A 27,856-nucleotide genomic window follows, 5' to 3' on the forward strand; every position below is an offset into this window, starting at 1 on the left:
CTTACATAATGGGAATATTTCTGAATATAGTTGTGAATCCAACACAACAGAGATACAACACAATGCATTTAAGGTATCTCGACACACACAGACCACATTTGGAGGACAACTTGCCATGTTTCTTCTTGCTTTACCAAACATATTAATTTAAATTTTAGGATAAATTATCTGTCTGATATTACGGTTTTCCTCGTCATACTTATAATACTAGCTCTGCACTACAGTACAAGAAACGCACTAATTTATTTCCATGATGCTTACTTACTAATTCTTAGGCTACAGTCCATACAATTTGAAAAAAGTATTTTCAAACTAAAATGATATCTGTCCACGTGAGCATTTTTGCTCCTTAGCAGATTTGAATCCCTGTTGCCTTTAACACATACACATACTCTGGGTGGGTTCATGGCAGGGTACAGAAAGGAAGAGCAATGGCAAAAATAAGAGGAGGGATTTTATTTACATGAACCAAGAACAGTTGACATGTTGCGTTCTACAATGGGAGCCAATCTGATGTTGTCTTCTTCCGTAAGGGAGTCGTGTGATTGGAGCGTAACGAATCAGCAAAGAATACGTTGTGACCAAAAAGACCCAATCAGTAAGCAGCGGTGAGTGTCGACGTCATTGTTTCCAAACATGTCCGTTCCTGCCTGTCCGGACTAAAATGCAGTCCTGGGGGTTTCATACTAAAACAGGCAGCGATTCCAAATTTCTCAGTTTTAGAGGCTCTTAAACTCCAGAGTAGTGTGTAATCCAGGCGTATAGCAGAGGTGATGCATTTTCAAATGAAAATAAAGTAGTATATAGCCTTAAGACAAGTAGATGCTGAATTTCTGCCAGTAACTCATAACTTATTTTTCTCTCTCTTTTTTTGAAGCACAATATCATACAGGGTTCTTGTGTTACTTTGAATCGGTACGAATTCAACCAGAGCCAATATTTTAATTAAAATCCTGATGCTTACATAGCTTAATTAGCTTGCTAGCTACAGGTGAAAAAACGGTGAACTGTAGAGAAACTGTTGACAGGCAGGAACACAGATTAGCTGTCAGTTGATTATAAGCTACAGGTCTGGTCTTGAAATACTATATGGTATCTTTATTTTCTCAAATGGCCTAAATGGTGTGTATGCATGTGTCATCCTCTTGATTTTTTGATGGATCAGTAACCAATAGGTCTAAAAAATAAAAAAATAATAGACTTAGGATTTAAATTCCGATGTATTTAACATGTGTGATGCCTCTTTCCTTGTTGAAGGACTGACTGCTGATGGACAGACTTTACAGTACATTGACCTTTGCTTGTCAGGTCATGATCACAGACATTAATTGATCTTGTTGTTGTATTTAGAGACCATCAAAATGATTAGCAGATCAATTCACCTTCCAGCTATTTTGGCTGTACCTCTCCCACTGCATCACTCCCAGACAGGCTGTATCCTTCAATCCATTAAGACTTCACATCACGTGCTGCTATAAATTTTTTCTTTAGTCAAACTCTGCGTTTGCTTAATTATCAGTTTTTCCTTCTCAGGAGCAGGAGGAGGGGAGGGGGTTGTAAAACGTGTCTCTGAAAGAATCTAGTGCTGACTGACTCAACTCAAATAAATCTCAGACCAGAGATAAAGTGAATTCCGAGATGTTTGCTGAGATTAGGTCAGAACCCTCTTTACCCATCCGCTTCCCATGTACTGCCTGCCAGGATTATTTTTATCTGCAAGACTGTAGCAGATACCATTTTTCAAAGTGAGAATCCGCCAGCGCAGCATGAGTAATCCATCTTGGTTCCTCTGACAATTTCCTGTGGAACATGTGTGTGCTCTTTATTCCTGAAGGGATACCTCAGCACATGGGAAGAGATGAATATCTCTAGAAGGGGAATTAACCAGGAGAGCAATTTGTGATTAAAGGAATCCTTCTGGAAGTACATACACAGGCCCCTGTGCGGTCCAGGCCGATAAATTCCCTCTCAGCGCAATGCAATTACCAACACAATCACATCATGTTCCACAGACGGGAGTTAAGATGTTCTCAATCAGCCTGCTTCATTAAGACACCTTCCTATAAAAAATGCACATTTACATAACATTCATTCTGAGATGGTTCATTTGCACCAAGGTCCTTAGACAGCAGTCTGTGTGTGTGCATCAGTGTGCATGCATGCGTGTGTGTGTGTGTCTGAGGGAGGGAGAGGGAGAAAAACAATTTTTTATGCTTATTTTCTCATTATAGGCATAACAATATCTTCATGCCTGGGGACATTATGTCATCCTGAGCACTTTTTCACTTTATTGTTGAAGTGAGACCAGATACCAAAATGTGTTGTTCATTTAATTTCATTTATCTAATATTGCGGTTAAACCTTTCTTTTTATTTACAAAATAAATCTGGCACCCAATTCCTGGAATGGAAAATCCAATATTCAAATGGTCTAACAAACTGTCGCATGGACTGTTCATACTATAATGCAGTAACAGAGTGTATAATGTCGACTGTATCTATCAAAAAAAAAAAAATAATAATATAAAAAAAGTAATACATCCTAGCTGTAAGGGCTACCAGGAAGAACTTGTCATTTCCCTGCTTACATTATGGTAATACACTGGAGACACACTGAAGCAGTCGTGGTAGTGTGCATTTTAATAGAGTAAGAGATTAATACGTGCGTCGCGGCCCAGCACCCCTGTCCCCTGGCCGTGTTTTTATAAAACAGCCATCTTGCCAAGGAGGCTTTAGTGCTGTCTGGTGCCTTGGAGACAAGTGTCAATACACAATGAACCAAAAGGAAAGTCATTTCAAGTATCGCCTGCAATTTACTCCGCTGGAAGTGTAGCCGAATAGACGGAAACGGCACATGAACTGCTCCGTGCCGCAGAGGTTGCCGTTGTTGATACTGGGTGAATGAGTGCATATATTGTGTCAATTATTTTGAATCGTTTGCGCTGTCTTAAAGCAAGAGCTCAACAGTCGTCACAAAGGGCACTTGTTAGGTTGTTGTTGAGCTTTGATTGATGCCGCCCAAAGATCCCTGTCAGGCAGTCATTTTCTACACGATTGATGGTAATTGTCTACAAGGTGCGGTAGTTTCTCACCACTCAAAGACAGGTGGAGTAAACTGTAATTGAGCTCTCTAATAACTTCTTACACTGAGGGAGTGATTTGTACTTCTTTTGGCTGCTAGGAATCTTCTCTGTGATCACAATGAACACTGACTCACTGGCAAATTTAAAGCACATCTCCTCTTTTCTTTTTCTTTCTTTCTTTTCTCTGCAAAATGTCAACTTTCAAAGCAGCAACATATTGGGTGCTCACTCTGCAATAAGACATCAGCAGTCTGATTTAAAGAAAATCATCTGGTCTTATACAGTTTTATGTAACTGCAGTCATGTATTTAGTTCCACTTTTGGATGTGTGTGTATAGTTCCTTATAGCTTCCTGTCTGCATAGTGGAAGAACATAGATCATTGTAATTACCAGGTCATTACCAGGACTAACTGTAATATTAATAAATATAATATAATGCAAAGATTGTCTTGAAATGGCTTTTTACCGGCCATGACAACAGGGCTGGCATTGTTTTCACCTTGTCATTTCGTGTGTATATTGTATTGTATTGTATTGTATAGCAGCTCCGCGTGAAATGCCACGGTATCGTAATTGGTGGACTAATCGACTATAAAATAGACATTAAAAGGAAACATCTGAATACAGCCAAGCTACTGTAGCTGAATATTGATACAGTTTTAATGAGTGGTTTGAGTTGGTTAACTCTGTAACAGCGTTCAAATTTCAAATCAGCTAATCATAGCCGATCATAAGGCCATGTGCTATAGCTCTGATCATTTGCTGCAGCTAATGATCCATGTGACAAGGTGAGAGTCAGTGGTACAGGTCTGCGTACAGCAAAAATCAATATCAATTACACCTATATTGGAGAATTGTCAAAAGGTAAATGCCCAGGTGTCCGTATTTCACAAGCGTCAGCCAATCACTTTGTTTTCTGAAAGAACAACAACAAAAGACCTTCTGCTTTGTTGTCTCTAATTGCCCGTTACCCTTCGTATTGACAACTATACAAAGAAATTGCAGGCGCATTTGTTTAGTCATAATGCTGCATAACGGCATCTGAGAGGTTCTACTGCAGTTGCATTGCGCTTGGCAGGTTTTAGCGTCATGGGTCTACGCTGCACAGCTGGGCTTGATTTATGCCGCTGACAAGGCCGTTTCTCTCCAGCGCAGCGCACTGTGGGGAACCTCAGGAGGGACAGCCTTTCAATTTATCTCAGACAGCCCCTCCCCCTCCACAGCACTTCAGGGTTTTTAAAGCAGTCAAGAGCATAGATCCACACCTGAAGTCGAGTCCCACCCCATGTCCTGACTCAGAGGATGTTGTGACCTCGCCTCTTTCTCCGCAAACTCGCCACATTACAGGCCGTCGCCTCCAGCGCTGTTAGCAGCAACAATGACGTTTTGATACAATTATGATTAGAAACATCACCTGCAGGTAGGTCGATGATGGTCGGTGTGGATCGGAAAGAGTAACTCGCACATACACACACCTCACCTTATTTTTGAGCTTACCACGGCGGGCAAACACAATATCAAACACATCCCCTGCAGTACTTGCCTCTCCCATTTAGTGAACTGGTCTTTGGAAGTGAGTGTCTGCTGCAGTGGTGAGTTGAGCTGTCTGTGCACTGAGGCAATAATCTTTGTGTATAGAAGGCCTTAGCTGAGACTAATTATTTGGTGAAATCACCATAAGCATGTCACGATCTCTCTTCCTGTGGTCTCATGGCTGAGTAATTCCACTGATAGAATCTTAACCCCTGTTTTCACAAGCCGTTTTATTTACCCTATTAATTAAGTAGAGATGCATACACGCTTCCACCCTGCAGTCATGCTACCAATCAGCCAGCTGACAGTCACTGAGTATTCATGAAGGGCCCTGTTTAGAACCCTCAAATCAGAACCTGATCTATGATTACGCATATTGTTTGCATGTTTAATTTTTATGAGTGCCCCCCTATTCTTCGGCGTCATCAGAGTGTTTATGTAGAAAGAGAGCTAACATTTCACTATTTGAGTGTGAGGCTCCCGCTGCTGCCATTAGAAAGTCGCTCCACATCTTGGGCCCACACTTAGTTCAAAGCCGATGCTCTCAACGTGCAATTTTCTTGCCTTTTTTTCCGTGACTCATTATTTGGATTGTGACAGTTTCCTCTCACAGTGTAGAATTTATCAAACAGATCAAAGACAAAATATGTCTCAATGAAACATCAAACAGGCTTTCAAGTGGCTTTTTGATTGTGAGGAAGCTTACAAAAAGGCAATGTCTGCATCTGTTAACAGTGTCTCAAAGAGAATGTAAGGAAATAACAAAAAACAGGCTTTTACTTTGGACTAGGCTCTTTCCTGCGATTTCCACTTCACAGTGCCCGTGATAGCTGCTCTGTGACTGATGTTATTTGTCTCTTTCATCTTGTCACAGAGCGGGGAGGATCAACGCTGTACAGCCCCCCCGTCCTCAGAGGCTTGATCTCCCCCAAAATACACACCTGTGTTTTTTAGGATTACACGAGTGCATTTGGCCATCTCGCTGTGTTCAAAATAATTGCCTCCTTTTAGAGGAATTATTGCCATGTCCATTAAAGCCGTGTGAGGCACGGATGAAAAGAGTGGCACTTGTGTTCATCTCACCTGTGAATTATTGATACCTGCCCCTCTGCTGGCTTCCCCGGGATGGAGGTGGGAAATGTCTCCTCACATAATGGGCACACCACGCAGACATGATGTCTGGGCTGTGGCAGGGAAGAGGCAAGACAGGAGCAAAACTGAAATTTGTTAATAGTACGCCTCCATCTCTTATTCACCACTACCGTGCCCCAGTTGACTTCTGCTGTGTTCGACCTCATCTGCTCTTCCATTAGCTTCGGACTAAAATGATGAACACTCATGCTGACGCCCGGTCTGCTCCTCTTTCTGTGATGTTGGTGAAAGGGAAGTGTCTCCGCAGTCTTCACATGGAGGTACAAAATAAGGTAGACGGTGCAGTGAAGGGCCGAGAACAGTCTTGGCTCCACAGGAGGGCTGCAGAGGATTTCACTCTCTCTAAGAGCTATTGTGCTAATGTGCAGGACCACTTGTTCGCTCTCTGCTTCCTCGTTCAAGATGCATGGCCTACAAGTCACATGAGAGCTATTTTGTCCCTGGGGATAAGGGGATTGTGGATACACAGAACACGGTGCACAAATGCAGGTATTTAGTTATGTTGAGGTATTGCTGCGAGGCTTGTGCTGTCTGACTTGAACTGGGTCAGAGCTTGTTCTAGTTGAAATAGGTCTTACCATTTGTTTTCACTTTGATAATATCAGTCAATTACCTCCACTCATGTCGGTGTGTTTGTTTCTTTATTTGTCGGCAGGGTCACGAAAAAACGTAATAAACACTTTTGCACCAAACTTCGTATCATTGGCCAGGGAAGAATTCATCCATTCGATTGTTTTACATTTTCCTCAGTCTCTCAGGAAATGATGGATCTTGATGTAAATAAATACATGTATTTATGCTGTTGCCATCAATGCCTTTGTACAATTTGGTGCAGATCCAGATAATATTGTCATGCACAGGATTGCTTGACCTTGGCAGAGGTGTGCCCTCAACTGATTGTCACTCTTCTAGATAAGAACTGGTTGTATGGCAAAAATAATAATACTAAAAAAAGATAAAAGTATAGTAATGAAAAACCATTACATTCACATTCTCCTCTAGACAATGTAATTCATCAGACAACCTTTGCTGTATACACAGAGCACCAGCGATTCAATGTAATTAACGTATAGTAGTTGTTTTAATTGTGCTTACTCTGCTCAGGGTTATGGTCTGTTGTAGGACTGTGGTGCCATTAAATGGGCCATTTTCCGAAAATGTATCTGCCTCCAGGTTTTATGTCATTAACTGTGGGCCATCCCACACAGCGATGTGCCCCTCATGTAACTGATGGTCGTTGTTGGCTACTTTGCATTCAGCACTTTTTTTTTTTTGTTTTAATCTCAGCCTCATATAAACCAAGAAGTCTCCACTCAGCAGCACCATGTGGTTTTAGAAGTAGATTTCCTTGTACTGTCTCTGCACTTTCTTATCACATCCACCACTTGAAGACGACTCGATGAAGACAGTGAAGCACTGGGAGAATATAACACTCTGTCAGACTGAATCAGCCGTTTTTCTCAAATAGACCCAGTTAAACAGGGGCAACTGGGGCAAACAGGAAAATACTTCATTTAAAACTGATGAACTGTTTTCTGCACCATGTGACATTGAGACTTCCACCAGGACATAGCACTTCTTTGTAGTTGCATTTCTAGTTACGTCATGAATGTAAATTCCAGATTAAATCTTCTTGTGGCTCTGTTTTGGTCTCTACCAACCCCTAAGGAGAATATTAGGCTCTTTAGCTGCTAAATGCTCCATATATCGATGAGTTGATCACTAACTTTGTCCGAACAGGGAGCAAATCAGAGAATTAGCTTGAAACAGACTCTGGCCCATTGTAAAAAAAAGAGTAAGTCTAAACCAGCACAGTCAAGTTGTGGGCCTCCAACACAATTACCAAACCAAAACAATAAGCTAAATGATGTATAAATGTCTAGCACGTTTTGTAATTAATATCTGTGATTTTAGCACATCGAGTGACACCTTCCACACTACACATACTCATTTTCTTAATTTTGTATCTAAAAATGTCCACCAAAGTGCACATGCTCGCATACGTCTGCAATAAAACAGAGGTGCCTGTGTTTTTTGTGCCAACTGTAATTGAAGAAAATAATATCTCCCCTTTAGTGAATTCTTTGGTTGCTTGAATCTCTAAAACGCTGTGTACCATCTAACGGTGGGTGAAACTGCTCACTGTGACTCCTTTGACTCAGTGGTGAACTCATCCATAGATGAACAGAGCAATTTACCAGCCACACATCATTTTCTCCCCTCACAATCAGGCTGACGCTGTTTCATATTTACAGTCTGCGGATTCAGCAGAGGATTTCAGATAATTAAAATTCAGCATACTTTGATGCGCGGTCCACCCTTGATTTCCCACAGTACCTTGGTTTCAAGGGCACAATTTCCATTTATGCTTGTTATTTAGAAAATGTCAAGGTTTGTTAAGGCCTTTTGACCTTTTTTTGAGGCACTTGTGGTGATTGTATAAAGGGCACGAATCCACTGTTGTCCTAGATATCTTGGAAGTCATGCGCTGAATTAATCATCCCTGAAAATACAATCATATTCCACATTGTTCTCATCTGCAAAGACCCATGACTTAATTAGAGACATTGAGAAATGTTCTCTGCTCTGTATTAGTCATTTTGCTGCTAAATCAGTCCCATGCCACTTAGTTAAACTTTGACACTGTATGCATACTAGCATCTTTCTGTTACAATTCAAGTATTTATTTTATTTTATTTTAACTACAGGGTTTCCATTCTGGACAACGGGAACCTTCGGGTATGGAACGCAACCAAATCCGATGCAGGCCTCTACACGTGTGTGGCGAGAAACCAGTTTGGCGTGGCGAGCAGCACAGGGAGCGTCACAGTCAAAGGTATTTCCTGTTCCCTCTTTACATTTCATCACTGTCTCCTTTACAGCTCAGTCAGCAGGGACCATGACCAGCAAAGTGATGGACACCTTTTTGAAATGCAGCTTTTTCACTCTGGCAGCATGTAGACTTACTTGATATTTCATTCTGCTCTATCAAAAACCAACCTGTGATGCTCAATTTCATAAATAAAAAATGACCAACATTGAGGAGAAGGACACTGATTTTGAAGCATCTGGCCACATTGTTACGTGGTTTGGTAAGTCGTGAGGAGGAGGATTTTTCCTCTGTCCTGTTATTACCAGACAGACACAGACACCTTGGTTATATGTCTGTTTTTTCAGAGGTGTTGAAAACACTCCTGCACTGGCAGAGGATCTCTGTGGAAAAAGGTCCAGTGTTGTTAGATCATCTGGGCTGGGGATTGCATTTCTGCTCTGGCGCTGTGACTTATTATACTTCATTAAAAATGAATGTGAGCTGGGTATAAATTGCTGTGCATTGAGTGGCTTTATTCTGTGCACACTGCTGTTTTTCTGTCGTGTTTCCACAGGGGATAGTGTTCTCACCACCTTCCTGGTGTATTTGCTGACATATCCAGCGAACTATAGCCTCGCTGTGACCCCCCCCTTTCACAGAGGTTGCACGGTTCATTTGTGTTATTGTTATTTATTCTGCCTTGATCTTCCTTGTTGGCTGGCTTGTACAGATTTATGGAATTATTGATCTCTTCCATACTGGCCTTAAGGAGGCGAAGTTCATGCTTCATATTTCAAACGGTTTGGTATAGATTTACATGCGCTGTATATTCCAATAGATTTTTGGAGCCTTCACATCCGATCTTCTTAGACAAATAAAATCGTCTGCCAGTGGATTCCTTCAGTGTCACTTCAAGCAGCATATTCTGAGATGGTAAGGCGCACCCTGTGGGCAGGATCGCGCTGTGCAAATTCACTCAGAACCTGTTTTCACCTGCCTGAGAGAGAATATGGTTCGGTGTAACCACATGTGACCGTGCAGCACACTGACATCGTTTGCCTGTGCCGGTGTGAATCCCTCAGCTGGTAGGGAATGAACTACACAGGTCAAAAAAGAAAAACTAATAAAGTAGTGTCAAAATCCTTCCAATACCACAGACTATATGATGGGAAATGCGGTATGCTCTCCACAACTCTGTGAAGTCAAATCATTTTCTCCGGAAGATAGAGCTTCTCCTTCTTCTTCTCTAGTGTATGATTTTTGCTGAAGTTCAATCCATTTAATTGTCTTTCTTCTACAAAGTAGCGATCTGTAAAATCCCTTGAAATGCCTTGTCAACAGAACAGCGGTCTGCAAAAAAGTTGGACGTTTTTTTTCTTTTTCTTTTTCCGAGAGGTTGCTATAGAAACTTGGATTAATTGACTTATATTTTGCACTGCAGGCAGGTATTTGATTGAATACTTTGCAAAACATCGATGAATGTCAATGTGAATAACACTAAGAGAAATGTCCTGGCGTGTATCTGCACAGTAATTTCTTTTCTACCAGTAAACCCATCACATGTTGGAATAAAAAAAACAGCTCTGTCTTCTGTAAATCACTATCAAGGCATGTTTCCTTTTTTTGTTGAATTATAAAAGACAGATTTCATCTATTATGAATGCTTGAAAGTCAGCAGCAGTCAAGAATGTGGGCAGGGCTCAAAGTGCACCTCGGTGCTGATTTATGCTGAATCCTCACTCTGCCTCCCATTGACAACTCCGGCTTTCTACAAATATAATCAGTAACCTTTGCATTTTGTATTTTTGCTTGTGTTTGTGTTCATTTTTAGCACAAAACTCGACTTTAAGGCAGAACGAAAAGCACATTTCGCTACTCTCTGCCTGTTGGACTCTGGAGCCCCTCCTTTTGCTCATTTATCACACACTGTGAAATGAAAATGGTACAGAGCCCCCCTCCCTCCCCCCAGCCAATCAGCATGAGTGGGGGGGCTGGAGAAACCTGCAGCTCTCACTGTAGGTTCAGGTCGATGGCCTGTATGTGATTTTCCAATCAAGCTGGAAGGAAACACACCCTCATATGTCCTCTCAGCATAAATAGATGATGCTGTTATCTACTTATTATTCTGGTGAAAGGGAATATGGGTTTTATTTGACACCCTCTCTTGCTCGCATCCTTTCCATCATCATAACTTAAAGCTGTTTTCTGCAGCTGATGTACAAATGTTCCCGTGTATGATCTTGTGCCTTTTTTGTCACAGTCAATACTGTTTGGAAAATAGGATGGGGTAATTTAAATGCGCTTTCTCATTGAGGATTGGAAGCCTGTTTAGCAAGGAGAAATTTGTGTCGCGCGAGCGGCTCTTATGGGAGATGACAGTAGTTTATATAAATCGACTGGTGATATGAATGCTGAAAAATACCTGTCAAAAAGCATTCAGCGCCTCCCGCTGTGGAAAATGCCACCTAGCAAACAACCGAGGTGCAGTCAACACAGATGAGCCCTGTTAATGTCTCCATTATTACAACACTGGGGGATATTAGCAGATTAATTGCAGTTGATTATAGACATGCTCGCTGATTTTGATTAAACTTGTGATGAGCTGTTGCAATTAGGGTAGTCTACTTGCATCCCATCATTACAGATGGTCAGCAGGCTCAAAACTTCTGACATCACGTGTTCACTTCTTTCCTCTGTAAAACCCGGAGGGCAATTATCTTCCAGTGCTGTGACACTGCTCTGAGGTGTGTGTGGAACACAAGAAAGGAGCATTTTGTCAAAGAGGCCTCTGTATCATCTGGCATTTAAGATATTTGACGCTTACCCATGCCGCAATGGCAGCTTGACTCTAGAGATGACAAATACCTTTGTCTTCCATTTTCGTCCCGCCTGAAATATCCAAGCAACTATTGTACTGACTGCCATGACATTTTGTTCCGACATTAATGATGCACAGAGGATGAATTGTAACAACTTGGATGATCCCTTAACTTTTTAGGTGTCATCATCGGGTCAAAATTTAAATTTGGTTTATGACCACATATTGGCAATTGTGATGACATTCCCACAAGCCTCAGACGTACTTATGGTTTAGAGCTAATTAGCAAACGATACTATGCTAAGGTCACTCTACACTGTGGGAATTTGGGTGTATTTTGGCAACTGTGAAATATATATATGATATGGCAAAATATTTTAAATTATACTTTTGATACTTAAAACAGTCAATATGTAGGTTTGGTGACTAAATTCAGAAATTAAGTGCAAAGATTTAGGATCCAATTAGCAACAGTGTCACTGCTGTTAAGAAAAACTAAACAAGTAGAATATAGCACAAAATTATTGTTAAAGGTACAGTGTGTTGAATTTTGTGATATCTAGTGTTGAAATTGCATGTTGCAGCTGAACACTCCTCACCTCACCCTCCCCTTCCAAACATGAAAACTCATAAGGTGTTTAGTTTGTCCAGTCTGGACTAATGTCAAAAACATTATCTTACACACTGGACCTTTTAGGGAAAAATAACATACAGGCACACTTTTACACAAACAGGTTGAAGTTAAAATGAACATTGTGGGACTCAAAGAAGAAAGCTTTGTAGAACAAAAATTGGAACTGCGAAGATGGATGATCGGGGCTATTGTCCAGTCTCTATTCACTTTCAGACATTTTTTTTTCACATTCCTGACCTGCGATTCAGCAGAAATGAATCACACAATCTGACACTCCCAACACAAATTGATGAACATTAGGACTCAATTCCATGCATACAATTGACATGCAATAAACATGATTTTCACTCAGTAGAGCACATACCTCGGCCAAGGCCCAACAGTTGCACACTTTCATAATTAACACCCTATAACGCAATCTTAAAGAAAGTCAAAAGAAAACCCTGGATCTGTCGCCTGTTGCGGATCCGCACAAAGATTTTATGGGTCCTGTCTTGGGTCAAACCCCATCCCTCCACCAAATTTCATGGAAATCAATTTACAAACTAACATAGACAGAAAAAAAATCATAACTTCAATGGCAAAGGTAATAATTTGCATGGAGTCTATACGTACAGAACCTTACAGAGCCACTGTCATGACTGTACCCAGGCCACACTTGCTGCAGTTGCGCTGCGGAATGGCTTGCTTTTAATTTCCAAGCACATGTTAACAGATTAGAGCCGCCACACCGGCTGATGTTCAGCCCTGGTTCAGCCACGGAGGCCATGCTGTTCTTCTAGAGATTAGAGGTCTTGACAATTGTTTCACGTTCTGAGCAATAGACAGTTTCAATGATTATCTGCTGAATATGTCACAAATCACTTGTTTTTAAGAGGTTTTTATTGTGAAATATTTGCAGGAACAGAAGATGCACAGCCTCATACTGTATAGTACTGGTATTTATGTGAGTACCTATAACTACCTTTATACAACAAAATACAGTAGTAATACCATAAACTTCAGAAAGGCTGTAGTTATATTAAAAGTTAACATAAAGAACTTCAGGTGATGGGCAGTAGTCCCTCTCTCCCTCTCCCTCTCTCTCACACACATAGGTAACTGATGCGCAACAGGTAAAAAAAAATCTTGTCATCTCAGACCACTCCTGACAGATGAAAACAAAAGGTTGATGTACAATGACAATGTAGTAAAAATTCTATTATTTATCCATGCCATCCATATTTATCCATTTTCAAGGCAACCCTATGTAAAGACATAGTTCTGGAAAGAGCACCTCCACTGCAGAACCACGGCTGTACAGCTGGTGTGTAACAAACCACTGCGACATGAAGCCGTTCCTCATCACAACCAGGCGTTAGATTTGTTAAATGAGCAGGATTCTCTGTGATCACAGGAGATTTGGAGTCAGTCTGAAAAAATGGCCACCGATCAAACCTTTCAACAGTTTTTGTCTTTTGGAGGCTTTCACTCGCAGAGCGGAGAATTGGTTATGAAAATCTTTGCAGTTTTATATCTCTGGGATGTCTTTTTCCAAACTGGCCCTTTTGTCCATGTCGAATGGCAGGAACTATGTGAAATAAATGCAATGTGCAATACCTGAAAGCCATATAGAAAAATAATGAGCAGCCATCTGCCGGTGATCACCAGCAGGTGGCTACAGATGTGCTACTGCACCGCATACAAATACAGTATTGAGCATGTATCTGTTGAGTGATGTAAACAAGGTTTTTTCTATTGAAGTCTGTCCTTGAGAGGCCTTTGATTTATCATTCAGGAAATAAGTGATATTTGAAAAGAAGTGGCGGAGGAGCTTGTGATGTGCTGATGAAATCATTCTTCCTGGTTTGTTGATTTAAAAGCAAGAGAAGGTAGAATTGGTAGTGGAATGATTTCTTTTCATAACGGTCACCACATTTTTGTTCCAAAATGACCTGAGAGATTGCACCAAGAATTGAAGAGCTCTTTCAGCAGTGGGATAATGTTGGGATGTTACCTTCAGAAAAATGGCATGAACCGTAACCCATCAGATTCTGTAAACCCTTTTTAGAAAAGGCTTTTTTTTGACCTGCAAGAGAAAGCAAACATTTCCTTTAGAAGTTTGCATTTGTCTTGGATCTACATGCCTCCAGGGTCTCAGTTTGAAGGATTTCAAGGGTGAGACGGTTCTCTGGTAAATTTGTTTTAAAAATTCCTGGATCACGTGGCCTGTGGCTGTTCCATGCCCTCCTCTATGCATTATTCAAGCACACATCACTCACCTTGTGTGAAAATCTATAGTGTCTTTACACTCAAGGAAAATGCACGCTTACACATTACAGCTTTAGACCATTAAAACTGGGAGGGATTGTCCTCAGGGATTTGGGGGGGGGGGGGGGTGGGGGTAAGCATTATTTATGATGGCTGATGTTTGTGGGAAGACTGGTGGAACTGGCCATGTGAGGCATGACAGTAGGCCTTGGAGAGGAGCTGGGAGTCATTTGGTAACTCTCTGGTCAACCATATGTTACTGTTGCACAGCGTCTCTGAGTGTTCCCACTGTGAACCTGTGTCAGTAAGTCATCTGATTGGCTTCATTACAGGTCTGTGGTGCCACACTTCCTTCAGTGCCTTTGCTCTAATAGGGTGAGTAGTGTTGTGATTGCTGTTGGTTCGAACAGATGTTGTATGAACAATAAAAGATTCATCCAGGATCACCAACAAACATCCACTAGACCTTATGTTTTTTTCATTGCTGTATGAGTCATGTCCACATACAGAACAGGAGTTAATGCATAGGTATAGTTGCTATGTGATTGCAAGAGGTATTAGAGAGGAGGCGCAACAAATCTAAAACAGGAGACATCCTTCTTCCAACCTTTCCCATGACAACCAGCTCCTCTAACCTGAATCAAGTCATTTTCTAGGTATTTTTTCATCATGTTCAACACATATAATGAATATAACTGATCTCATTAACTGCTCTGATTAACAAATGCCAAGTGTGTATATTCACAGCTTGGTATAATTTAGTCTCTGTGCTTAAGACTTCTATTGTCCAAAACACATCAATAATGAAAATGTTAATAATGCTGTATTTTGTTTCATTCCCATGTATACCACTGTGCTCATGTCACCAGCACATCAAATCTGCAAAAACTAAAAATGGTCTTCAGCAAATGCACTGTTTATGTTGTTTTGGCTCGACTGCAGCCCAATAAACGCAAATGTCACTGACTGAATGTTTGACAAATTGACTGAGAGATAAAGTTATACCAGTCGTCAGCTGAGTGCCGCTTGACTGACTGATAAAGTGGTCTGCCAGCCGAGAGTTAGATTTTCCTCAATGGTTGTTGCCCTTTCAAAATAAATAGGTGGAAACAGGTTTTACTACATCATCGGGGGGACATTAATAGGCAGTTTCACCACCGTAGCGTCTTTGAGACTCATTTCATGAATTTTTATCTAAGAAAAAGAAGCTAATGACAAATCTTGTAACTTTTTAGACAAAGCTGAGTCACTTCTGTAGAAGAGAGTTTCCATTATTGTCCTTCGAGTGCAAGGTCGGACTTTCCCAGGAACACCTCGCTGTGTCTAATTGAACTGACCACAAAGCAGCTGACATAAATATGAATCAGTTTTTAATTTATAATTTGATATTCTATCAGATGACGTTGCCATCACTGAGACTTGCAGACAACATTTTGTGGAGTACTGAGGCTGTTTTGTGAGCAGTGACTGAGGGCCACAGATTGTGTTGGGATGTCAGAAAGTATCATAGATGGACTAAAGCACTGTTGATACAGGTCCCTTCATGGCATTCATTCAGTAAAATGTAGAATATCGCTAACATCGTAATATTCTTTGCTTTTCTCCACGATCTTTAACAAACCTTAACCACTTTGTTGCCTAAACATAACTTGAATGAGAACTTCTTCTCATGTGACATTAATTCTCAGGAAAAGCAAAGTCATGACGTTATAGAATCTGTAGATCTGGAAGCTTCTGGTTCACCTTACCAGTTTGTCCACGTTTGAAGAGGTTTTGGTTGGCTATAGGTAAACTGTAAATCTGTTAATAGAGATTAACCAAAATTTCATCTTCATCAAAAACACCTACTAAAAGTCTTACTGTTTGTGTTTTATGTAGAGAAACATTGGACTCGTGATAAAAAGAAAGTAGCCTAGCAGGACTGTAAGCAGTGTACGGTGAACCAGATATCACCTGTCAACACCAGAAGCCCCAAAATATTGGCCTTTGCAACTAGGGGGTACATTTTGATAGATAATAGCCAACAGCTCCAAGATTGTTGATAACAGGTTGATAATTAATTCTTCTTTTGCTTGTTCTTACTTATTTTAGAGTGATGATCTGCTCAGAAATGTATTATACAATCAAGCACAACCACTCTAAAATATAATCTGCTTTTGGAAAGATTTTCCTCTGAGGTAATTCTATTGCTTCAAATCACTTCATCTCTGTCGACAGTTTTTCATGACAGTAAACATAAACGGAGTTCAGAGACTAAAGATACAAACTTTGCCGTTTCAGCCTCAGTGAGGGAGCAAATCATTATCATGTGTACAAAAATGTACATAAAATGTATGCAGAAATGCATATAATTATTTAGTTCTTGACACATTGGTTTGACAAGTTTGATTGATTTATCGTCAGTTATTGACGTTCAACATTGAAATGTGAGGGCGTCTGTGGAGAGAGCGCTTTTGAAATTTTCTGCCTCGTAAGTACAAACTGAAAAATGCCAATACGGGTTTGACCCACCTCAGCAGCACTCCCCGAGATGCCACCCGGTCTGTCCGAACATGTTAACACACGCTCCATCATGTCTCTGATTGACCCGCTAAGTGAGGAGGTTCCTATCCTCTTGTTTACAGTGGCAGTAGGTAACAAGGCCTTTATACAAGATGGAAAGCAATCAAATTATGGTCAAGAGCCCAGTGTGTGGTTGTGTAACCAGCCTCCCTTGTCCATATAATCTGTCACAAATGATGACAGACGAGGGTAATAAGGGAGCGTGTTCCCACACTCATTGTCTGAGTGAATCCCTGGAGGCAACATGAGCCCGGACTGAATCGGCAGGAAGAGGTCATGTTTGAAAATGCACCAACCCTGCTGGAGAAATAAGAAAGGAAACAAATGTTTATAGTGTGTCTCCATCTTGCAAGAGATGCAGGAGTAAATATTTTTGACTGCAGGTCCATGTAAGAATTTCCCTGTAGATCCTTCCTCACCCTTTTGTTTTCTCAGACTTCCTTCTCCTCACATCATTTAGAGCGACTCTCTCACCATGAAAACCACTGCAAAACAGCTCTGACACAGAGAAGATTGTGGGGTTTTTTTGCTATCCGGTTTTCAGGTTTCCTATTTCCTCCTGCACTAGTTCTACAAGGTGGAGCCCGCCTTTAGAAATAGAGCAGGGAGAGGAGACGCAGACCCTTGAATACCTCCTGTGTGGCATTACGACGTTTTTACTGCGCCGCGATTGCTAACCATTTAACCCCAGCAATAGAGGAATGGGCCTTTCAGACACACTTTCATTGTGTATGTGACAAAACCCAGCAGCTGATAGCATTCTGGCTTGATATCTGAAAAACGACTAGATAAATCACATGGGGAGCGTTTGGTAGTGGATCAGAGTGTGTATGTGTGTGTGTTTCAGGGGGGACAGGGGCCAATACAATGAAGGTATCGAATTCACTCTGGATGAAGACTGCACTGCCGGCACTTTCTACATGAATCTATGTCTGTCCAGGAATCATTTGCCATGGTTAATTTAGTCTGTGTGCACAGAGAGGCAATTTCAACCAAGTAATCACAGCACCCCCAAGAGGGAGATATAGGTTGCACACTCTGAGAACAAAGCCTCTGCCTCTCATTTCGCCTGTCTCGTGTCCTTCTACCCTTCTTTCCTCCGCTGCTCACACACAAGTGCAGATAAGGGGGACTTGCCTTATTCCCATGTGATGCCATTGTAATGCGCTGCAGGCTTGAAAAGAGAGTAGTGACTGGAAGAAGTGCTCACTGCTGTTTACTGTTTTCCTGCTGGTGCGTTTTGGGAATTTTAGGTCTATTGGGGGGAGTTCCAGGCTGAAGGCAGAGCTGACAGTGACACATGGAGGCTTCTCAGGATGCAGGAGAGACACGTCTCAGAGTCCCCACAGAGACGAGCTCAGGCCGAAACTAATACCAGTTATTGTAGCTGTGCGCCCTAGTTTGCAGTGTGCGCTGTCCCGAATATCCTTCTATTAACTGAGTCTGACATATCCATAAGGATGATGGAAGGGCTTGGCTTTTTGTAAAGCCATTTCCTGTACTGAATTATAATGCCTGGCAAAGGGGAGCGGAACAGCGTGTTTGATCAAATGTGGATGGATGTGAACGTGTGTTTCAGAGCCGACCATCATCACCACCCAGCCGTCCACGCTGGACATCACCGTGGGGGAGAGCGTGGTCCTGCCCTGTCAAGTGAATCACGACCCGTCTCTGGAGCTCAAGTTCACCTGGTTCTTCAACGAGCAGCTCATCCACTTTGGGAGCCATGGTGGATTTTTTGAAAAAGTGGGAGGTGTAAGTACATAATAATGATAATAATAATTCCCCATGTTTTCTAAGAATGTATGAGTTTATCAGACCTCTGATTTGTAAACAATGCAGCTGTCATGTTGTGAGAGATGTGCACACAGCCCGACACATCGTCTCAATGTCATGATTTACAAATACAAACATTTTCACTATTTAGAAGTCAAAGGTATAACATTGTTAACACTGTTAGTCAGTTAGCCAGTACTTGATCACAATCATCCATCGCTGTTTGCTGCGTAACATGAATAAAACTTTTATAAATGATCTCATCCATGAACGTAACAGTTCCGGCTGAAATACTAACAAATGGTGAGAGAAGTGACTGAGACAGCACAAAGTAGGTCCTACAGAGAATTGAACTGTGTCTCACACCAACAACAGACTGTATCGGTCAAAGGCCTCTAGTAAAAGTACCATAAGCATTGACAAATAAAGGTAACATTAACATGATCATTTAATTTAATGAAAATCATGTATATATTGTAGTGGATACAGGTGATAGACTGAATTCACCAAGGACTGTTGATTTGGTTTACACTGTATTTGATTTGCACTATGTGGTTTGCACTATTACTCCTGTAAGGAGCTGTGGGGTTACCATGGTAACAAGCGTACCGGAGGGGTTAAAAGCGGATGTTTTGCTGACACCCAGAAGTTCACTGTGGCATCAGTTGTCACTCAAACAGCCCAAACAAGATCATTGAAAGAGACCATAGATGGCTGTTTATTAATTGAAATGAAAGTATTACAATTAATAATTTGTGATTACATCACCAAGTTCCTCTCTAAAGTAAATGCACATCAAATTGATCAGCTAGTCATTGATCATGGAGCTTGACATTCTTTTTCATTTGTTATTAACTCATAATAACATGATTAGACAAGATAAGATGATACACTGTAGCACAAAATGAAAAATGTAAGTAAGAATAAAAATAATAATAATAATAGAAATACTATTTAAAATAAAATAGAACAACTATATATACCGGTCGAGGCAGATTGAGTCTGGTTTTAAAGGTTTCTTCTCTCCACATTCACAAAAGTGCTGCTCATTGTGGGAGATGTTGAGCTTCTCCATAATATTAAGATCTTGACCATCTGAATTGAAGTGAATTATATGTAAGGCTTTTTCTGATATGCAACATAAGGATAAGGATGCAGGTCGTGTAATTGTGCACAAAATTCTTTGTAATATACAATATGTGCATCAGTTCTGAGTTGTCTTATATCTTAGAACTGGTGTTTCTCCCCCTTCCCGGTTTCAATACAACATTGTCCAGCACCTTATTAAAATCCATATGCTGCGACTAACTATACTGTCTGAGCTAATGAGATTTCCTTCTGGGAATATTGAACAGTTTTCACACATTACTTTTCGGATTCCCACAACACCTCATATTGATTTCTGCTGGAGTTCTCACTCAGTACAGATTGTCTTCCTCATCTCACACTGTTGTCATTCAGAAACCTGTAAAGGGCTTTCACATCACCATTTTTCAGATGACCTGTATTACATGATAAGTCATAATGAGACTGGCCTTGTTGCAGTGTGTTGTCGAAGGCTCATTTTTATTAGTACCTCTGTGCTCTTTAGACATTGATTTATTTTGCCGCCCCCTTCAGAGATTTTATTGAATAAAGGTCAAGAGGTGACTCGGAAGATTCATTGATACGTCAGTGTTATACTTCTTCCTTTCGCAGGGTCATAACAAATTCAGCCGCAGTGCAGAGGGAATGTTTGTATCAAGTGTATTATTTATGGCTAGAAAATTGCTGCCTGTGGTTTATTTTAAAATGAAATTTACATACACACTCTGCAACCAGTCTCAGTCAGCCGCTGTATACTTTAAAAAGGTTCGCAGCTTACAACTCAGCACGTGTTACGCAGGCTTAATTTTCACCTAAGAGATATTCAAGGCTTCCTCAAGAACTGCCGACATGACCAGAAAAAAAAAGGGAGGTGTCCTTCCTGTTTCGTTTACGAGTTAGGTGCTTCTTGTACCATAATTTACAGTCTCATCTTCCGAATAAATTGCTTTACATCTGCACTTACATTGATTAAGCCAGCAGCTGCTCCACAGAATTCTTACTGCCATTGTGCCACAGCTTTTCTGCCAAAAAATGTATAACAAGAACCTGCTCTGCTCTAATGGAATGATAATGCAGGAGTGGGAATTGCAATTATAGATGGAATAAAAAGCTGCTTAAGAGAAATATATCATCGTACCTAACATTAGGGCTGCACGTACATCTGAAACAGCTCTACGCCGCAATCAGAATTAAACTGCAGTATTTCAGCAAGCACATTTCTGTATTTACAGGGACAACATGAAAGCATGGCGTGTGCCCAGGACACAGAGTCATTGCTTTTTTTTTTAGAATATAGACGAAATGGCTCATTGGGGGAAATATGGATTTACTTTTCAACACATACAAGAAAATGAGCTTTCTGTTCAGCTGGTTTTGTTCCCATGTGGCTGGAAAGTCAGTATTGTTCTTGAATCACAATAGCTGGAGGCTCACCTTGTGTGTGCATGTGTGTGTGTATGTGTGTGTGTGTGTGTGCATGTGATGAATAACAGCAGCATTCAGCAGGAGACATTATGATTCGAAACATCCAGCTGAGGCATGCTGGGAAGTACACGTGCGCCGTGCAAACGAAGGTGGACAGTATTTCCATCGCCGTTGACTTGGTTGTCAGAGGTAAGCTCCAACAGTGAACATCTCATGGACGTGCATCCGTTCAAAATAAATACTGACCACATATATTTAAGCCGATAGTAATGTCAGTCATTTCAGAAAGCTTAAATATCCCATAATGTAGCCACTGCGGTGAGAGTTTTTAGTAATTCCTGTTTACTGTGACTGGAATGTATATTATGATTTTTTGCTATACAAATGATATTGAATTGGCTGAGCCTCGTTGATGAAGAAATAAAGGAATAGAATGAAAATGGAGGCAAATAGAATTTTCTCTCCTGAAAGTTGAAGGGAAATTTAGTGTCTAATTAGACCGAATAGCTCCCAAAGGTTTCACACACACTGAACTGACTACATTAGCCGCAGGTGCTAAAACCACCGCCACTCTCTCCACCATATTTCCATCTCTTCCTGATTTACATACCCTCCCCCTCCTTCTCCCTCATCTTCTTCCCTCCTCCGTCTGTCTCTCCATCTCTTCTCTCACCTCTTTCCTGCCTGGCTATGCCATCTATCAGGTCCCCCGGGGCCTCCCACCAGCATCCAAGTAGAAGAAATCAGCGATACCACAGCTTCTCTGTCCTGGAGGCCTGGTCCTGATAATCACAGTCCAATTACAGCATATACAATCCAGGCCAGGACACCATTTTCCCTCGGGTGGCAGGCTGTCACCACAGGTAAGCTCTCTCCAACCAGGCATGGCCTCCTCCAATCACATGGAGGGGGCTACTCTCCTCTCTGCCTCGCCTGTGAGAATATTGGAGATGTAATTTTTACCCCAGCACCAAATGGTACGCAATTGCAGCATGACCGTTGACCGCCATTTTATCGGACTCCTGGGAATGCTGAAACATGGATTCCGTCCTTATGATGAAAATTGTTGCCAGGGCTGTAATTTGATAGTGTCATTAAGTGATAGCATCGGTGTAATTTTTCCCCACATCCTCCTTAATGGGACCCTTAGCATTCATGCATGATTGCTATAATGTGCTTTTATCCTGCACTGTATACCCTGTTCTATTGATATTTCCATGAATTAAGGACAGTTTGATGGAAGATGGTTTTACTGCTCTTATTGATTTACTTTGTCAAGATCATACACTTGAAACAGAACTACATGTTGACCTTCCTCTAAAGAGGAAATTGTTTTTTTGTTCATTTTTACTTGAATTAGCCACATTTCTTTTCTATATTTTGTGCATGGCCAAAAAAGCGGCGTTACCGTTGACATTTTATTAAGTAATTCAAACAATATTGCCAAAATAATAACTTAATTGTCAGTGCATGTCCTCACACATGATTGTGTTTTTTGTTTTATGAGTTTGTGTGTGCATTATGTGTCGTTGTGAGGGATAACACATGTACCATGTAATCTGTGGCAGAGTCCTACCAGGCCTGTCATCCTGGAGGACAGTCTGCTACACACAGACACACACAAAGTTTTGTCTTTACACTGAAGGGGGCTCTGTGTGTTTTATGCTAGTTCCTGAGGTGGTGGGGGGGAACCGGCTGACAGCTACAGTAATAGACCTGAGCCCTTGGGTGGAGTATGAGTATCGAGTTCTGGCAAGCAACACCATCGGGACCGGCGAGCCCAGCAAGCCATCCAAACAAGCAAGGACGAAGGGGACCTGTATGTACTGCATGAGCAGAAAGATGCTTCCTTATGCCTCTTGCAAAACACGTTGTTTGTTCTTTCCTTATAAAATACATGTGATGTTTGAGAATTGTCTTTTTTTTTAATAGTTAGGAATAGACGTGTTTGTACTTGCTGAGTTCTTTTTGAGGCAAACATGACCTGAGTATTTTCTTTTTTGTCTTTTCAAGTATAGCTCAAACTTTGTTTTCTTGCAAAGACTCAAATGAGAAGATTTATACTCTCATGTTCCTCTGTAAAATGTTATGCCACATCCGGGAGAGGTTAGCTTAGCATAAAGACTGGAAAGAGGAGCAAACTAAGATGACAAAATCCCCCTTAAAAGCAAATTAAATCTACAGTGTTTGGATTCTAATAAAAAAAATTTCTGGCACATAACCTGAAGCCACAACTTGTTTTACACTTTGGGTTGTGTGACATGTTATTTGGATTTTAATTGGGTTTTGTTTCCTCTGGATATAGCTTAACTTACCATAAAACTGGAAATGTGCTTCATGTTTGGTTTTGAGAGTTGGTTAAATCTTTTCATCTCACTCGACAATTGGAGTTAACCCAGAATGCAATGTGTCGAATAAGGCCTTGACTGTAGTAGCCATGTATTGTGTTCCTGGGTTATAAAGTTCCTATCAATTTGGAAAAATACAAACCATGTCTAAAAAAGCAGCAGCTCAAAGTCTACCCAGAGAAAGCAGGTTCCACCAAGGTTATATCCTTTGTGTCTCTTAGTCCCATCTGACTCAGCTGTGAGAGCTTAGCTGATATCTGACAGGAGTCCTGAATGCTGAAGTTCAAACACGTCAAAAAGAAGTTGCCTCTCTGCCATTTGGGAGTAGCCACATGGAAGGTGATCACATGTGCCTCCTCAGTGTTGTGTTCTAGTCAACAGAGCTAAGCAGATCTGTCTTCTTCCTCCAGCTCCGAAGGTCACATCGGCTAATGTGAGCGGAGGCGGTGGCAGTCGCTCCGAATTAGTCATCACATGGGAGGTAAGCGAGCTCGCTCAGGACCCCCTCACCCATGGAGGAAGGAGCCAGGCGTCATTATTCTCTGTGGATGTGGGCCCCTGTTTCATTAATAACAGCTGAGCAGCTTAATGTATGGCATTTCATTTTTAAGAACAGAGAGGCAATAACTGCTGCTGTCACCCTGGGGGAGAGAAAAATGCTTTTGAGGTTTCAATAAGATAATTAAACTCAATGGCTCCTTCCAAGTCCCAACTTTTTTCAGATTGCTTTCTTTCTTTCTTTCTTTCTTTCTTTCTTTCTCTCTTTCTTTCTTTCTCTCTTTCTTTCTTTCTCTCTTTCTTTCTTTCACTGCCTATCAATCAAGAAACATTTGTATTTATTTAGGCGGCTCTAAATCATCAGCCCCTGCTGTGAAGCGTTTCAGAGGATCACTGTTGATGTTTCAATATGCACAAGTTTAATTAAGGTCTTACTTGTGCCGAACAAAGCCCTGAAAACTCCTCAGGCATTTTCCTTTGGAAATAAAAGCATGGATAGGATGTTTTATTTTCAGCTTTGGCTTAAACAAAAGCCAAATTGTGTGTAGACCAATTCTACTGTCACGGCAGGTGTAAATCACAGCTTACTTCCAGATCAGAGGTGAAAACTAGAATTAAAGTCTAAACCGGATGAGTCTGTTGTTCTCAGTGTATCTGTAGTGGCGCTTAAAAAGTAACCTTTGTCCAGAGGGTGAATGTGTTTGTTAAAATTCTCTTAACCTCTTCAATTCCATTGGGTTGCCGGCAACAAGGTGGACATTACAGACACTAATGACATAGCATTTTGAAAATACATTTTTGAAAATATGTACAAGCTATACATCATTAAAATGTGTATAAGTTTGGCTAAACACCCATGGCAACCATTCTCACCTAAACCAAACACAATTCAAACACTAAGCAACTAAATCAGCATGTTGAAAAACACACTGACTGAACACATCCACAATCATGCTAACACAAGTGATGTATTTCTTATCTTTCTATGATGAAAACTCACTGAACCAGTCGCAACAAAGAGCAAAGTAAATTTGGAGATCATGCTTATTCATAACTCTGCTAAATCCTCTCTCACTTTCTATCTGCTTCACTTTATTGAAATTAAATCTGGCACCGGCAGTGTTCAGATGTTGTGCTGTGGTTTGCTCGAGGTTTTGGCTTCATCTGCATGAATTCAGATACAGATATTCTCTGTAGTTTTAGTTGGTCATGATATCTTTCATTTATGTTGTGTTCCATTTTCCTTTACTCTCTAGTAACATCTATACTGTACTGCTTACACCTCTGCAGGAATTTTACAAGTGTTACCTTTAAATAGATACCACGGTTATTTATTTAGACCCTGTGGTTGCAGAGATATACTCTGTTACATTTGGGCATGTTCTCTTTCGAGCAGGGGCTTACAAAAAGGCTTGTGTCTTCATTCACATGCATGACAAGTACCAAGCTGTCCTGTGCAGAGAGTAACTAACTGACATCTTCACATCGTGTCGTCCTGCAGCCTGTTCCAGAGGAGCTGCAGAATGGCCCAGGGTTTGGCTACGTTGTTGCTTTCCGGCCCCACGGTGCAACGGGGTGGATGCAGGCGGCCGTACCGTCGGCCGAGGCGTCAAGATACATCTTTAAAAATGAGAGCATCCAGCCCTTCTCGCCTTTCCATGTTAAGGTCGGGGTTTACAACAACGAGGGTGAGGGGCCCTTTGGAGCCGTTACCACTATCTACTCAGCTGAAGAAGGTGGGTGTGATTTTATGTCAAACACAGCACAAGCTCTCCACGCAGAGATTGTGTTAATGCATGAGCTACAAGTCATCTTGGAGCCAGCGCTCTACTTTCAGAACTTGCAGATGTCCTCCCTCACACTTACCTCTCTCTGTTGTTAAGATGAAAGAAATGACTTTGAAGCAGTTGTGATGTTCCTGCTTTGAGGAAGTCATCAAAAGCTCTGTGTTACCTCTGAAAATCATTCTGAGTCTTTATGCATTTACTCCAGAGCCTGGCCGGGCGCCCACCAGGATTCGTGCCAAGAGCCTCTCTGCGTCCGAAATTGAAGTTTCATGGAAAGCTCTGCCCTGGAATGCCAGCAAGAAGAGAGTGCTGGGCTACGAGGTGAGTTTCACAAAAAAGTCTTGTTTGTGTGCATCTCCATTGGATGCAAATCTGTTTGTGTGAGCACATGGCAACTAATGCGGTTGAATCTTGTTCTCCTCTATTATTGATGGGTTTTTCAGGCTTATGCACCTTGGGCATAGGAGATAATAGCTTACTGCATGCATAATGGTCCAGCCCAGTCCCTTGCCTGTGGGTTTAGTTGTGTTTCTCTTGTTGCTTACCTAAGTACTGTAACCACCCTGATTACTGATGCAATACTCCAAGGGATAGAGCATTTAGCAGCTAATCCACACAGGAAGGCAGTTTGAGACAGTGGCTTTGCACTCAGTTAGTTCTTGTAGTTTTAATTCCGCTCATTACTGAAATCCAAGATGTGAACAAAAGCGCTCTTTTCATCCTTGTATTGCATAAAGTGCCAGAATTATAAATAGTTGACCACTGAAAGTCAATAGAGGAGCAGGGCCTGAGCAAACCATCCCTGTGAGGAAAGACAAATTATATTTGTGCTGTCAAGCGTGCCAGCTATTTCAGCCTTGACAAGCAGGGTGACAGAGAAAATCTGTTATCAGTGGAAGTTGATGGCAGGGGATTTTTGAGGATTCTCTTCTTCCCTTTCTTTGTTTTTCTTTTTTTTCCTCTTCTGCATGTTTGACCTCCTTCTTTACCATATAACTGTACTGTATCTCTTCATGAGTGAAAGGTACATGAGGTGACATGCTGCTGCTAAAGCATTACTTTTAGACAATGCTAAAGCATTGATTTCAGACCAGTTCACATCTTCCATCCAGTGGAGTTCACATTTCCCCGTTTTCAGTTGGCACTTCATTGAAAGGGGTGTAAAGCTTTTAAGGTGTCTGTGGTGTTTTTTTGCTCTCACATCTGTAATTCTTCCCTGTCCCCTTCCAGCTGAGGTACTGGAATAGAAGTGGGGAAGACACGGCCAGCGTGCAAAGGACGGTGGGAAATCAAACGTCTACTATTATCCAAGGGGTAAAAGGCAGCACCACATATTACATCTCAGTGAGGGCATATAACACTGCTGGAACAGGGCCTCCCAGCGCTACTGTCAACGTTACCACTAAAAAACCACGTAAGTATCAGATGTAATTATAAGTATAGCAGTCACTCTCTGCCAGTGTTCAGCTTTTGTTTGAGGTGAATAATGTGTTTTCTCCTCTCAGCGCCCAGTCAGCCACCGGTTAAAGTCATGTGGAACACATCAAACTCCAAGATCATATTGAACTGGGAGCAGGTCAAAGCCCTGGAGAATGAGTCAGAGGTCACTGGTTACAAAGTAAGCACACAGTCACCAGGCTTTATCAGAAAATTGTGTTTGTAGCAGGAGCCTTCTGTGCCTGAATCCTGACTCAACCCAAAACATTCGTCCTCAGGTGCTCTACAAGAAGAACCGACACAGCCGTCCCAGTGTCATGGAAACCAATACCACGTCCGTGGAGCTCGCCCTGCCCACTGATGAGGATTATATCGTCCAGATAAAACCATTTGGAGAGGGAGGGGAAGGCAGCAGTAGCAGGCAGATCACCATCCCAAGGATACCAGGTCAGTGGAGAGCTAGTTAGTGCCTCCCCTGTGGTTGAGCGGAATAATCCACTCCCCCGCGGCTGTCTTGCCTGAACAGATTAGCTATCATCATCACCAAAGGAACAGGGAGAGCAGGAAAATAACATGCTACATGAAGCATTGGTGCAATTACGGCCTCTATGTAACACCATTAACGAGGCGTTGGAAGAAAGTTTGAGCAATTTAT

General features: G+C 41.5%; 1 protein-coding gene across 2 annotated transcripts in view; it reads left to right on the plus strand.

Annotated features, from left to right (window-relative positions):
* Positions 1–27,856, plus strand: part of cntn4 (contactin 4) — a 156,968-nt gene that overhangs the window by 126,978 nt on the left and 2,134 nt on the right. Inside the window, exons 12-22 of one of the 2 annotated variants that reach the window (XM_069512953.1) lie at positions 8,477–8,604; positions 18,424–18,599; positions 21,203–21,320; positions 21,836–21,994; positions 22,801–22,950; positions 23,890–23,960; positions 25,479–25,713; positions 25,970–26,085; positions 26,995–27,178; positions 27,270–27,382; positions 27,480–27,648. In XM_069512953.1, the coding sequence (XP_069369054.1) occupies positions 8,477–8,604; positions 18,424–18,599; positions 21,203–21,320; positions 21,836–21,994; positions 22,801–22,950; positions 23,890–23,960; positions 25,479–25,713; positions 25,970–26,085; positions 26,995–27,178; positions 27,270–27,382; positions 27,480–27,648 (1,619 nt within the window). Of the gene's footprint in view, positions 1–8,476; positions 8,605–18,423; positions 18,600–21,199; positions 21,321–21,835; positions 21,995–22,800; positions 22,951–23,889; positions 23,961–25,478; positions 25,714–25,969; positions 26,086–26,994; positions 27,179–27,269; positions 27,383–27,479; positions 27,649–27,856 lie in introns of both variants that reach the window. The other variant, XM_020086371.2, reaches the window with a different exon arrangement.

Source organism: Paralichthys olivaceus, chromosome 2 (genome assembly GCF_024713975.1).
Source record: "Paralichthys olivaceus isolate ysfri-2021 chromosome 2, ASM2471397v2, whole genome shotgun sequence".
In the NCBI taxonomy this organism is placed as follows: Eukaryota; Metazoa; Chordata; class Actinopteri; order Pleuronectiformes; family Paralichthyidae; genus Paralichthys; species Paralichthys olivaceus.